Below are 15,148 nucleotides of genomic sequence, written 5' to 3' on the forward strand. Positions count from 1 at the left end.
AGAGGCTGCCTCTGTCGATGAAATGATAGACTGACTTCGTTTATCAGGGTGGACAATTGAATGCGGGAACTTCATCCGAGGAAGGACTACGAATCCCGGGGACCTGCACACAAGAAAACGTCCAGTCTCGGCACCATTTCCTCAGAGCAACGAGCAGACTTGGAAGGAGAAACAGAGTGTGGAGAACAGCCCATGTAGCTGGGTTGTATTCATCTATCTCCTGTCAAACATCTCAAGCGCATCCAGGCTGGTGAGTGCTTGTACACTAGCAAAAAAAGGCATTTTCATTGATGTCTGTTCTCACCGGTTAAAACAGTGGTTCCCAAACTTCTTTTGCTGGGCCCCCCTTTGTTTTACAAGAAAAATGTGCACGCGCGCACACATCCTCCAACCACACACACCCATATTTTGCTCCATTGCGGTTTATTTCACACCTCAAACATTTAGTAAACAATTAAGCAAATAGACGTAATCTGCAATAAATTACAGGTAGTAATAAAATAAACTATTAACTCTTTTACGCTACGTCCGCACCTACGCGGGTATTTTTGAAAACGCAGCTGTTTCGTCCACACAAACGGTGTTTCGAATCACCGAAAACTGAGATTTTTTTTTTTAAAACTCCTTTTTTGTGTTTATGTGTGGACGAGGAATACAGAGTTCGTCACACGACGTCAAAGGTATGTGCCTTTTTTCACGTCACGCTGTGCGCACGTCATTGTTTACATGAGATGAATTGCAGAATGGCAGATAGAGACGAAATACTGTTAATCTGACTATCTTCAGGTTTTACACGCTTACATACACACGCAGTTACTGTCCCTCCATTTAAAAAGGCAGAGGCGTCACGGTGTAATTATTTTGCGTGTAGTTGTTTTTTTCCTGTGTAATAATATTCAACATTGCTATCAATACATTTTTCAAAAAATGCCTCTCTGTGCAAAATGGGTTTAAAAACATAAACAGCTGTTGGATGCTGTTTGTCCGTGATTTGAACCGGGGAACAAATTGTGGCAGGATCAGCCTGATATTATTTGTATCCCACTGTAACTTTACTGTATAAAGAGCTAACATCTCCAAAATATCAGGAGTAGTTAGTCATTACAACAAGTGTTTGTGAACTAAAAATCAGGAATGTGGGTTACTGTTTGTCCGTGATTTGAAGAGCCCAGCACGTGCTCCCGACGAAGGGAAAATTAATCCTGCAGGGGAGACCTACCTCGGCACTTGTGCAGGTGAAGCCAAAGGGAAGATATGCTTCATTATATTTTCTAGTCTTTGGCTTAGAATGAAGTTGGTTTGGAAACACATTCAGCTATGCTTCATCTCCTGCTTTGCGTTTCTGTAGGCGCCCGTGCTAGCAGTGTCCAAGCGTTTTGTTTTTTCCCCCCTTTTCATCCCGCGCGCCCCCTGCCATGGCTCTGCGCCCCCACTAGGGGGCGGGCCCCACATTGTGGGAAGGTCTGGGTTTAAAAGATGGAGCCTGGCAGTAAAGGTGGGGATACTGGCGGGGCAGGTGGGGCCTTTTCTTTGCACACTTCTACTTTGTCATTACTTATAGCCCCATCTCCTGGAATGACAAACCCGAAGTCCTGTCCCATCAGTTCTTACCCTCGGATGCCTCGGCAGAGGAGACTACGATTCTGCCACCCTCCTGTATTGTTGGAACTCTGATGTTGGAGATTGACTCCCTGATCCATAATGTTCAACAGGAGGAACCAGACCAGAGTAACAGACCACCTATAATTTGTTTTTACCATCCTCTGGCTCACATCATCCACTGGGGGCATACAGCCAGGTTCATTTGCTATCTCTGCACTGACCACATGATAACCTTCCTCCGTCTTTTCTGGTGGCCCTCTCTCAAGAAAGATGGCTGGGAATATATGTCTACTTGCCAGGTTTGTCCCAAAAACAAGGCTTCTTGCTCTATACATTTGACCTGTTCCTATGCTCAGGTGACCTTGGTCCCACATACCCCTGGACTTCAGCACCGGCCTTTCCCCCTCAGCATGTAACACAGTCATCCTTACTGTTGTTGACTGGTTTTCTAAAGCAGCCCACTTCATCACCTTACCCAACTGCAATCCACACTGGAGACAGCCTAGCTAATGACCAATCATGTCTTCCAGCTGCATCGGATTCCTTTGGGATATCATGTCGGATGGTGGCCCTCAGTTTACCTGCTGGGTGTGAAAAGATTTTTTTTCTTTGGGTTTCACTCCTCCTGGTACTCCTGCCAGTTTTTCTCTCTCTCCACCTTGGTTCTCTGTCTCCTCTCTCTTCCTATCTGTTTGTGTGCTTTTGTGTGGTTACCGCACCTTTCAAACGCGGGATCCTCTTGGTCCCCACCTTCTGGCCTAGCACATCTGTGGCAATCGACTGACCTGCCCCTCATCTGGATATCAAAAGGCTCCCTTTGTTTTCCTCAAGGAGGATTTGTGAGTGTAAGTTGGAGAGAAAAGTCTGTTTCGTTATCGAGTCTAAAGACTGCTTGGACTGTCGGCTTGGATACTGTGCATAGAGACTGTAGATGTTTTTGTCTTTTTTGAAAGACTGTAAATAAACTCACTGACCTGCATTCTGAGTCTGAGTATGACACACTTTAATACAAAAACTGTGATAAATCATATTATTGAGAGGACATATTGTTGTCAATTAAATCTGATTAGTTAGTTTAGTTTTAGTTAATTTTATTTGCTTATATTAGGTAGCTTTATTAGCTCTAATTATTATTATTATTATTATTATTAAGGAGAACTATTTTTTGTGTTTTGCACTGTGGCCATGATGTGAGATGCATACTTTAACCCTGTTGCGATTTACATATCGAAATATATGTGCTGAATTCATTTTTTAGTCATTAGTTTTAGAACTGGAATTTTGAAATAAAATATGGCTACATCATGAATTCACTGATTCGAATCTATATCCTGATTTTTTTTTCTGGTTTCAGACAACAAGCTTTGTCCTGATTTGTCACCTCACCTGTTTGCGAGCTAAGCCATGGATGATCAAATAAATTAAAAAATTATTTCTTATAAAAGATGCAAAGGACAGCTCATGAGGAAATGTGCTGCTAACAGTATCTGCACTACACTAAGCTACACGTTCCACACTACATTACAGTAAAATACAGTCAGTGCTGTTATTTTACAGTGCACATAGACTAATCTATAACTATGTGGTTTCACACCATAAAAGGTTAAAGCACTGTGCTGTACAGAAGGGGTTAAAGTGAAGGAACAGCGTTCCAGTACATGAGTAATTAAATCTGACAGGTCAATACAGGATCCTGTCAAGTGAGTTCATTTTTTCTCTGCTGCATCTCATTCTTGTGCGGTGTTCCTTCCAGCTGATGGAGTAACTGAGAAAACAATGATATAACAATGATACACCCTCAATGCACTGCTTTTTTCTCCTCACCCCTCTGATACATTCATGGTGGTCAAAGTTGGTTTTGTGGTACTTTATCATCTAGTTAGAGTGAGAATGTTTCTCACACAGCATATGATTTCCTTGTCTTTTCATACAGCTCAACAAATATCAACAAACACAAACCCATTTCCAGTGCAGTTTATAACACTTTGTATCTTGGTAGCTTATTCCAGGGAGACAATAGACATTAATGTAAGAAGGACAGGACAGGAAAGTGAAAGCCAAGGACTGAGCTGAAAGTGACGTTCAATAACCTGGAATTAATGTCTGAAATCATCTTTAAATAGTTTTGGATTTTTAAAAAAAAAAAAAATTGGGTATTGGATGTACACATGATACATTGCTTTTTTCTTTCTTAATTTTTTTTATTAGGCCTCTTGTAAATCAAAATGTATGATCATTTTGTATTAGTTTACGCCAAGAGCCATCAAGCAAAGATCAAAGTATATTTAAGGTATCGATGCTGATTAGATTCACTCACCAAGCCTTTTATACTAGCATTATGCTGGATAGAGCTTTTAAAGCCATGACAGCGTATGAAATATTTGCTTGTATCTTGTTGAACTCAACTGGCTAAAGCCACAAAGTGCAGAAAATCAGCAGCACAGGTCAGCTGACCACAGCCTGTACACAAAGTAAAAACTACTGGAGTTTACAATACAAGCTTTTACATTACTTATTTGTAAGTGAATCTTTTCCTTATGCTGCACCACCACAGTGTTCCCCCCTCTGCTAAATTCCACTTTAACCCCTGTGTATGAAATACAGGATTTACGGTATAACAGCGCGAGCTGCTTGCCATTGCACTTTTATTGAGCCCAGTGTAATCAGTAACAGACTCTAAAGAAACAGTCTTTACTAAAATCTAACCACATGTTGTCACATTCAAGCGCTTAAAAGGATGCTAAAGTTGACTTAAATATCCTAACACTATTTAACTTATCATTTAAACTGAAACATTTACATCTGCATGTCTCTCTGCACTAGTCAGAAGTAATTCTTTTATTATACTGTAAAAATGTATGCTGTTTAGGTTTTTTTTTTTTTTTTAAATACTGTTTAGTTTGAGATTTTCTCATAATTTTTTGAAATCACACTTTTACATTACAAACTATATTATTTGTATGTTTTAAAAACAGATGGCTACATGATTTTTTTTTGTACTCTTGATATGGTTGTGAGGAGCTGTGGCACAGTATTATCACTTTTCCTTTCATAAACCACCAAAGAAATGAAAAAAGTCCTCCCTGTGGCATTCAGAGAGTATGATGTCTTATTATCACTGGTATTTAAGAGACTCCTGGGTGATTTGGCTGAAACACCCCCTAAACAAAAATCCATATTTGACCACAACCCTGAAGATTTAACTAAAATGTGTTTTGTTCTTTAACTAAGCAAGTTTCTTGTTAAACTGCTATTTGGAGTTTAAAACTGGAAGACTAAGGGACACAGATTTTTAAATATTTGTATCATACCCCTGAAGCAGATGTGTTCACTTCCTGATAAGTTTTAGTTTCCTGCCAAGACACACTTGTACGCCTCATGATTACCACTCATACCAGTATGATCTGTTGTGCTGTAATCATGCTGGTGAGAGGCAACTTTATAAGCCCAACAAAAAGAAGTAAAACAGTATTGTGGCTGATCTTACCTGGTGAAAGCTTAGGGGAGACTGGTGACTTGGCAGGACCAGGGTTAGGGGTCAGGGCATTGCTGCTGCCTTCTAAGGTTTTGACTCGGGTGCAGGGTGATAGGTGTGGCCCCCCAGGCGTGTGGGCCCCTGTCCCTGAACGCTGTGAAGAGGAACGAGATGAACAAGGGGAGGTGGTCGCTCCTGAACCCGCTGTGCTCATCACACTGGAGTGCTCTGGTGTGTGTCGGCTTATTGCAGACAGGATGCTTTTCCCATTCATCCCTGTACAGATTCACAACAGGGCAAAGGGGGATGGAACAGAAAAGAGAGATTTGAAAAGGGCATTTAGCAGAATAACAACAGTGCTGGATGAGGATGGTGGTTAATTGCAACGAGTAACATGAGCACAGCTGATAACTTCACAACAATAATCCAAATACAAATATCTCAAGTGCCTTATAGGTAAAGGAAGCCGGTAAGATGCTGCATTAAAACCAAATACACTCACAAAGCACCACTGTCATTCACCGAGCTACAGCCAAAAGACCATGAACTCACATCAACACAACATAAAGAAGCAACCACCAAAGGAGCGGGAGGCTACAGCCCGCAGGACTCTTGACCCATTATGATTACATCAATGCAATGATACAAGCTTGTTGTGGTACCTGTAATGGGAGCACAGGCCACTTCGGTCTGAATAGAGATGCCTGCATCGATGGAACGGGCTTCTATGGTCCATCATTGATTTGAGGGGAAAAAGACAGTGGTAGACGCAGCAACAGTGAGTGAACATCAGTGTTGATGGAGACCTCCTGATGCATATACTGTTCAGTATTTAAGAACAAAATCGATTCCCAGAAACCTTATCAAAATAAGAGCCTCATTTTTGGATCTTTAATGAGCACAGAAGTTTAACTGCACAATCAGTGGGTGCAATTAAGAATTCTGTTATATGTTCAGGTAGATATTGTTTCAAATGAGAATGCAACACAGCATCAGAATGCAACATATCACATGCAGTGAAACAGTCTTTATAAAGTTGTCCAAGGAGCATAGACTTGGGCAAATATGACTTTTCTTCTGACACAAATGATGAAGATGAAACGTACCGAAAAAAAACATGCATAACAATATGAGGCCATACCTGAAATCTAACCAGTACAGTAAGGTTATACCAGTCTACCACCAGGTGGTAGTGCAGGCTCTAACAACTGTGGGACTCTAAACACTGAAGCTGCCACAGACTGTACTCGCCAACCACTAAACTCGGTGATCAACCTCACACAGGTTAGGTTAATGTTATTCATTCATTTTTGCAAATATGATGAAGATAAAGTGAAGTTATTATGCTCAGTTACTGTCACTTGTATGCAGGCTTCCTAAGATGAACTCATGATGCATTTGCTCATGTACACACTGCTTGTTCAGGCCTTTGTACTTTGTACTCCCCAAAGAGGATAAACATGAATATACAAAGGTAAAGAGTAATTCCTTCACCCACACAAGAATACCTACTTTGAGAATCCTAAATGACCAACAATGTGTACCATGTTCTGCATGTCCTTCATTTTTTTTCCTAATTTTATAGTATTTTACCTATTTATTTGACCTTTTTATGTCTGTGTATGTCATGAATTTTTCAGTTAGTTTGTTTTATTTTAAGGTTATTTCTCATGTAGTCTATTGCTTTTGAGTTTCCTACCTTTGTTGTTTTCCCATCCTAATTTCTGATTTCGTGTCTGATTTTTTTTCTCTCCTTTTATTAAAGTATTAACTCTTTTTGCCTTTATAAGTTTATCAACTTGGTATCTTCTTGTCTCCTGATGTTTGGTTTATCAATCATCTTTTAGAACTTTCATTGTTGTTGATAGTCTGATTTCACTACCACCCTTCTGTGAAGCTAAGATACACGACACACACGTAATATGAGATTTTATTCTAAAGTAAATGGTAATGATCTTTTAATTTTCCTATCAAATGTGAAAATATGCTGCCTTTGACAGCTGAAAATTAGGATGGACATTTCCCAAAGTATTTTACGGGTAGATAAAAACTAGCTATCCTGACTGTATCTCATGGGCATGCTACTTGTAAGACTCATCGTTCAGGCTGCACACAGCGAAACAGCCAAACTCCCACTGTTACCTGGAAGCAAGTATACCAGAGGCTTTAGGGTCCATGTGGAAAACAAATAAGACTGATAGCAACATTTGCTGTACTGCCATTTCTGCATTTTCAGACCATTACAAAAGACTAAAAGGATGACACAAAGACAGGCAGATGACAGGCAACCTCGGCCTGTGGACTGAGTCACAGCGCTGGGACTCACAGCTCCAATGCCACTACCCAAAGTGACATTCTCTCACTCACATTTTGCCTCTCTGCACTTGTTGCCTCTTACTTTTACAAGCTTTATAGCACATAAATAGACTCCTAATTCAGCAGTCCATCTGTCTCTTCAGCTGCTCTGCAGTCAGACGGGCAGATCTTGGTGCCTAGGCCCACGCAGCACTTACATGGCGGCAACGAGGCAGAAAGTGTTTACATACTGCGCAGAGGACAGAGTAAGTGACCCGGTGTGTCCCATAGATGTCTGTGCTCGTGTGTGCTTTTCCCCTTATCAGTGTGAAGTTAGTTTTGCGTCAGTGTTCATCTGTGCATTTTTGTTAACTGAGAACTTTTAAATATAGCCTAATTTGCAGATCGACAATGTGACTGGAGAGCCTCTCTGTCTGACCTTGTAATATTTCTTTTGTCGCTGACGTCTTTAGTGTTAATTGAGCAACTGTTGTGATGTTTGTCAGATGGCATACCGTTATAAAGAGTACTACATCCCTATCTTCTCCTTTTCTCACTGGATATTTACCCAACAAGAGATTCTCAAATGACTGAATGATCAAATGCTTTGAACTCTGACATAATTGAACAACTACAGCTGATGACCATCTGACCACTGGTCAAATTTCAGCAAACATGGCTACTTCGAAACCTCTCTTCACTTGCTTGATGTTAACTCTATACAGTAATCTTGGCTGTAAACCTAAAAAAGGAAACTAAACAACCTGGTCTGACTTTCATATCATTGTCAATCTCTCTGTGGAGTCTATATTGTCATAGTATTGGTGTTAAACATGTTTGATAAAAGTTACAGCTAGGACTTAAAAATCTCTTTAAAAAGCGCTGTGAGCCTGGACAGGCCATAGGCTTAAAAAAATCTTATACAAAATCAGCTTAACACGACAGAACAGTCAGTCAGAAAGTGAACATCTGCTGACTGCCCTCACAGCTGATTCAATAACAATAACCTAACTAACCTGTGCGAGGTTGATCATGGAGTTTAGTGGCTGGCGAGTACAGAAGTCAGGTTTGTGCATTGTGTTTCCACAGGAGTGCTTTTTGATGCAAGGGATCATGCTACTTTCTAGTAATGGATACAGAATGGGTGTGCCACTAGAATCCATCACAAGAGATGACTGATATGTGTTCTCCCTGTCCTACAGCCTCCCATTAACATGCAGGCATCTAGCTACTGGCTGGACAAGGACAGTCTCATGGGCTGTCGGTTCCCATATTTTAAATTGGACCAACATGGTGGCTCAGCTTTCTCTTATACTGTGAAACTTGTTCACTGAATTAAATGAAAACATGAAAGGTATTTTTTTTTAAAGGTATGGAAGTAGCGAATCTCTCTTTACTTTAAACTGAAAGTGGCTAGCTTAAAGGTTTTGGGGGTTTTACACAGGATGGTCAATCATGATGTAACCCCTGATAAAGTTGCCTTGATGTACAGTTGTAGTTGTCTTGAGCACACAAAGAGTCACAAAGTGCCCAAACCACAGACTGAATATGAAGATGTACAATAGGAAAGCTCCCATACAGTAAGGCCAAAATATCTTGATTGTACCCTGGTTTCAGTTTGTATCAGAGGTCATATGCTCTGCCCTTTCTGTTAGTGAGCAGGGCATGAATCAAACTACAACATATTTAGTAAACACATACACATGAAAAATAGTTAAAGTATTGTTTTCATTTGTATATAAGAATGATAAAAGAATGTTTCTCTACCCAAGCTTGTCATTTATTGTCATCAGTTTCAAACTATAACTGTCCTAACTGAGGTAAATATGAACCCGTGCAGGGGTTTTAACAATGTATTCCATGGTGATGGTGACCTCATAGGCGAGTGCTGCGAAAGTACCTTCAAAAACAAGATATGAAGGATCACATCAGTGTTTTAACATGTGAGAAGATGGTTCCCTTCACCAATAAAGAGAAAAAAGAAAACACAATCAATATCTCGTTTAAAAGCGGTGTCTTGAGATATGACCTCAAGACACCTCTCCTGAACTGAATCAGGGATCTGATACAAGAAAACGTGGATAAATATGGCGATTTATTATAGCTATTGTCAGAGTTAGTTATTGTCTGCAGAGTAGACATGCAAACCTGAATGGAACAGCTGACAATGAGCAATAGTTGGTTATAAGCTAACATTATGGTGGCTAATGTTAGGCTTGAGTATCCTAAAATTTGCCATTTCCCTCTGATAAACAGTTTGTTTACATTCTCACCCAGTTAGCCAGCCTGTGTCTGTCCAACCAATCAGGGAGCTCCTTACAGAAAGCCGCGTGGCTAATTTGCATTGCTTCGGTATTTCAGAAATGAGAAAGCTAATCCAATAGCTAATATAATAGCTAATCCGTGAGCTAACAGGAAAGGTAAATGGGGAGTGAGGAGTGGAATCGCCATTTTAAATGTCAGAAATAAATGTTTGATTTTTAATCCATTTACTTATGTCTCTTTTTTAAATTGTGTTTTAAAAACAATTTTGAAAATCAGTTTTTTAATTGGAATTCGAAAATGGTTTTTGAAAGGAGGTTTTTATTTAGAGTTTAATTCTTTTTTTGTGAAATTCTTTTTTGATTTGAAGTTTTTTTTTAAATGGATTAATCATTCATTTTGAAATATAGATAGTGTTTTTATTTTAAAGCGTTTTGTCAGCGTTTATCTCGTTAAAATGACGTTAACATCATAACCGCATTAACGTGGCAAATAACAGTTAGTGAGTTAAGATAAGATAAGATAAGATAACCTTTATTAGTCCCACACGTGGGAAATTTGTTTTGTCACAGCAGGAAGTGGACAGTGCAAAAGTTATGAGGCAAAAATTAGAATACAATAAGAATAAATACAGTACACAACTGTACAGAATAGAATAAAATAAAATACTATATACAGTAGAATAAAATAAAATAAATATACAATAAGATAAAAATAGAATACAAATACAAATACTATATAAGTAGTTAGTGCAGATCGCCCCGTGCGTGGGGCTGCACGCCGTCAACGCGTTAGCGCAGTTAGCTCGTTAATGCGTTTGCATCGTGCAGCCCCACGCACGGGGCGATCCGCGTTAACCTGCAAACGGAGATTTGCCACGTTAATTCAGTTATGGCGTTAACGTCATTTTAACGAGATTAATGCTGACAGCACTATTTTAAATTACATTTTTAAATAATAAATTACTTTATTTTATTCATTCAAACATTACTAATTTAAATATGACTTTGTAAATGAATTTAAAAATGCATAATTTGTTCTACAATTCAATATTCAAGCATAAAATTCTTTATTTCGATGTGTGTGGCTCTTGTGGTCCTCCATACCCGATATCCTGAGCTCCACCGACTCATCACAACTTTTACAGTGTCCTCTACAGTAACTACACATGGAGACCCGGCATATTGATAACTGAGGTAAATACTGGATTTAAAGCCTACACTCAGTGGCCAGAGTTCCTTGTCCGGTCTATAAGTCTGACGTCATTCGCCATTTCCAGGTCAAAACTCCGCTTCAGGCACAATTAATACTTAATAATAATAAACAATTAATAAGTCAAATTAATACTGTTGCATCACAGTTACAAACTGTGTAAATTCTTTTATCTTTAATAAAATGATGAGTGTGCCTGCTCTACCAGGTGTAAAAATTAAGTTTAACATCCACGAAAACAGAATTTATTAAGTTTAATGGAGTTCGAAGTCAGCAGAGAGTTAGCTTGCTAGTTTCAATCTAAACATGATGTACCATGTTCTGACCGAGGGACTTCCGAAAAATTAAAACGTACAGCTCTGCTATCACTTCCAACAGAAATGAAGACAGAAAAGTAAACAGCAGTGACCTTTGTACGGTTACTGAAGTTGGCCTAGCTGGTATATAATGATGCGCTACATGGTGGCTAGCTGCACAGCTATGTTAGCATAATATGAACACAGTGAAGCTGGAGGATGAACGCTAACTTCTTTCCACTCGATAAAAGTTAACGTGAGGGTTCCCGATGGTTAGGGACAAATGCAATTGCACAGCAGGATGCTGTAAACGGACCAAACTTCAGTCAGGAGAACAACTTAGATAATCCATCCACAATACGAGGTTAGTCATTAATTTACTGCTGCAGGGACTGGGCTGTAGTTACATCGTATGGTTTCAAAAACTGAGCTTTAAAATGTGTTTGCCGATGAATAGTGGAAATAACAACCAAGAGAGAAAGTGATCAGAAAGTGATCACCGATTAACTCTAACAAGATGCAAAGCATTACAACATGTTAAAAACACAACAGCCTCAATAAACACAGAGTAGTTTGGACCCAAAAGCAGGGTTCATACATCATCACTTAACAACCGGATGTTGTCCACTGCAGCTAGAATTATAAACTTGAATTAGACAGGGTAAGAAAACATAACTCTGTTCACAGCAATCTGCAATCTACTGACAAATATAGTGGTGAGATTTTACAAACTAATGCTAATGTTAAAGCTAGACAGCCAAAAGCACAACCAGTTTAGGAAGTAGAAAGGTAACTAATTCGTAGCTATGAAGGAAGCTAGCTAATGAACTACACATCATTAGAATGGTGTGTCCTCCAACCTGAAGCAGTGCATATATGTATATATTATTTGCTCTATTTGGTTAGGTTTAGGGATATGGCAGCTTTATTATGTTTGGAAACAGGTCAAGGTTTTGATTCAAATAATAACATATATGGCATCATGGTCACAATTATATAATTATCCTCAGCCTTGACCTCCTATGGTTGATCTGATATCCTCGTGTTGGTGTTGTTCCCAGATCATCATACTAAATGTTGTTCCAGGATCAACATTGCAAGTGACCAATCAGAATGTTGTGACGTCATACTTTTGCGACTTCGGGAAAAACCGGCGTAAAACGAAAAACTGTACTTAAGCTGCGTAAAACCGCCTCTGTCCGCCGATCAATGGACCCTGACCCTGACCCTTTAATAAACAGTAAGCAGAATTGATATTGTCCTTGCAACATTGGAATTTCATAAATGCACGAATGGCTTGGCGCGCAAAGGAATAACGTCACAACAATGTGATTGGTCACTTGCAATGTTGAACCTGGAACAACATTTTCATGATGGTCTGGGAACAACACCAACACGAGGATATCAGATCATCCGACCTCCTATATCTGCACAGTTTGTTACCCTGTGTTACCTCTAATAATGTAACAGTATTACCCAACTTCCCACATCCATTCCCACTAGATGCGTGGGGTGAATATTACTGGGATGAGTATTATTTAAGACAACAACACAAGCAGCCTACCCAATAAGCTCGTTCCTGCCCGAGACTGGTCTGGAGAACAGCCTCCCGTCTTGCTCTTGAAGGAAGTAAAGAGATGTTGACAAAGCTCTTCTGGTATGTCATTCTCCAAATAAGTCACCATGAAGAGCTGGAAGCCCTCATAGTCAATAGGCTGCATGAGAAAGGAAAGGGCAAAGATGTTAACAGACTTACTGATGGACATGTATACACCAATACCACCACCCATGGACAGAAAATGTGATGGGGTTTCCAGCTTTAGTTGATCTGACCTGAAATGAGAGTCCACAGTCGTGATTTGGAGTGCCATGCCAGTATTTTCTTAAACAGTTCAATGTAAATGTGGTATCAACTGACCATCACATCTTTAAGCTTAGTAATGACTGAATGGATGTACTAGAAGCTGCATCCAGAAAAAAACCCCATTTGAGCTTGGAGGCCCAATGGCTTTAAAAAGAATGCAAAGAAAGATATATATACACAAAAAATATACACAGTAAAACATGTAATAGTCACATTGCTGAATACAGAAATGTTATGTTGTGTCATGTTAATGTACACACACACACACCCACAGCTTCCCCTGATACAGCAATATGATGGGTACATACTAGCACTGAACTCAACAGCCCCATGGCCTTTTCCCCTGGCTGTGTAACAGATCATCTGCAGCGGTAAGAGCGTGGTCATGTTATGTTAGTGGACAGAATGTGCATGCAGTCTGCTGACACAGACACCACACAGCATGCAGAGCCCACCGGGCTGAGGCTTACTTGGTTGAGAACGTCTTGCTTCTGTTTAACATTTGGAACAATAAAGAGGAAATGGGGAGGGAGGAAGGAGGAAGAGTGAGGGAGGAGTGGGTAAAAGAAGAAAAGGAATTAGCTTGTTCGTGTGAATCTTCAGTGGCGATGGTAGTGATGCTTTCTGACTAGGACAACTTTGGCAACATTGGTGTACCATCAAGCAGGAAGTCAGGCTGAAAAAATGACAAAAGGAGGTACGGTCTACTGGAAAAGGTCACGGCAACCATGGGCAGAGTTTGTGCGAGTGACAATGGCATTTTTTAGAAAAAAATGGTTGTAAAAATAACTATATAATCAGCTTTTGTACTACTCATCAAATGAAAACATTACATTTTTAAGTTTGCATTAACAAGCTTCTTAACAGGTAGTCTCATTGAGGTCAAGATCTGTTTTTAAGAGAGACATGTATACAGAAAAAAGACACCCAGCTATGTAATAAAACCAATCATACATGATCACAAATAAAGAAAAAGTCTTTCAACTCTTTAAAATTTTTCAGTGAAATCAGATAGTCAAGTTTCATAGTTTTTGCAACTTTTAACTAACTAAGTAACAGCAAAGGATTTAAATCAAGATTTTCCAAGTTCAGTGTGAGTGTGAGGTACAGCTAATGTTAAGGGGTCCTGTGATCTGATATTTTAAGTACTATGTTTAAATTCAGTCAAGGAACAGAGGTATGCAGGCAATCTTTGCAGTTGAGCCTTGTAAATAAACATCATGCAATGCTCCTTGATTCACTAGGGCAGCCATTCCCAGGGATGGGAATTTCCATACCAGAAAATCCCATGGGGCACACTGAGCCTTAAATCTTCATTCTTATCAAAATACAGGAGAAAATGATGTATTTCCTTAAAAAAACACATAAACCAAACATTAGCCAATAGTGGCTAAGATAAGATAAAGTGACAGCCATCAGTGGCCACACTGTTGGCTATCAGTTGCAAATGTTACCCACTTGTATGCAACGCGTTAAAGCCAATTTACGACCCACCTGCAGCTGGGACACAAACAATACAAGGGCTGTACAGTTAAGCCAGACTAATGATTAACATCGCAAACTATCACCTCCTGTTGCTATTTTTAAATCAATTTTATATAAATACATTTATATAAACATGTATGTGTACATACTTCTCAGTACTTTTAAATTCAGGTATGTTATTACTGTGGCCCACCTGCAGTACCTTCATGGCCCCAGCCTACACTTTGTAATCACTCCAGTAGCACGTACTAGCCCACCTTTCCATGTAAGGTGTAATGGTGACTAGGAAAAGAATTGCCTATTTATGCAGACAAAATTGTATAGTGATTTATGTTTATATAAAAATCCAATCTTTGGGTGTAATTTTCTTGTTTCTATAGATTTGCCAAATCAGTGGCATATAAAATAGTGTCTGCATAAAAATGTACATTACAGTTTTGGGTAACACTGATAACATTGTTTGCGTACACGGTGAAAAGAAGAAGTCAAAAAAGATCTACCTGTGTGTTTTTTCTCATAAAATGCCACAATCTACTGAATCGAATGTTTTTGATGGATCTATCAAAAGTGCAGCACAATACTGATGATCAAGCATTTCCATACTATTGTTACGTACACACACACTGCAGGCATTGTTCTGCGACATGATCTAAAACC

The 15,148-nt window shown here is 39.4% G+C and overlaps 1 protein-coding gene across 2 annotated transcripts in view; it reads right to left on the minus strand.

Annotated features, from left to right (window-relative positions):
* Positions 1–15,148, minus strand: part of dgkg (diacylglycerol kinase, gamma) — a 161,481-nt gene that overhangs the window by 104,164 nt on the left and 42,169 nt on the right. Inside the window, exons 4-7 of one of the 2 annotated variants that reach the window (XM_085435538.1) lie at positions 13,477–13,497; positions 12,707–12,857; positions 5,740–5,802; positions 5,090–5,353 (exon numbers count right to left, since the gene is read on the minus strand). In XM_085435538.1, coding sequence (XP_085291664.1) covers positions 5,090–5,353; positions 5,740–5,802; positions 12,707–12,857; positions 13,477–13,497 — 499 coding nt within the window. The remainder of the gene's footprint in view (positions 1–5,089; positions 5,354–5,739; positions 5,803–12,706; positions 12,858–13,476; positions 13,498–15,148) is intronic. The other variant, XM_085435537.1, reaches the window with a different exon arrangement.

This window comes from Copadichromis virginalis, linkage group LG16 (assembly GCF_057382275.1).
Source record: "Copadichromis virginalis isolate Kocher_CV1m ecotype Utaka linkage group LG16, C_Virginalis_male_GT1.1, whole genome shotgun sequence".
In the NCBI taxonomy this organism is placed as follows: domain Eukaryota; kingdom Metazoa; phylum Chordata; class Actinopteri; order Cichliformes; family Cichlidae; genus Copadichromis; species Copadichromis virginalis.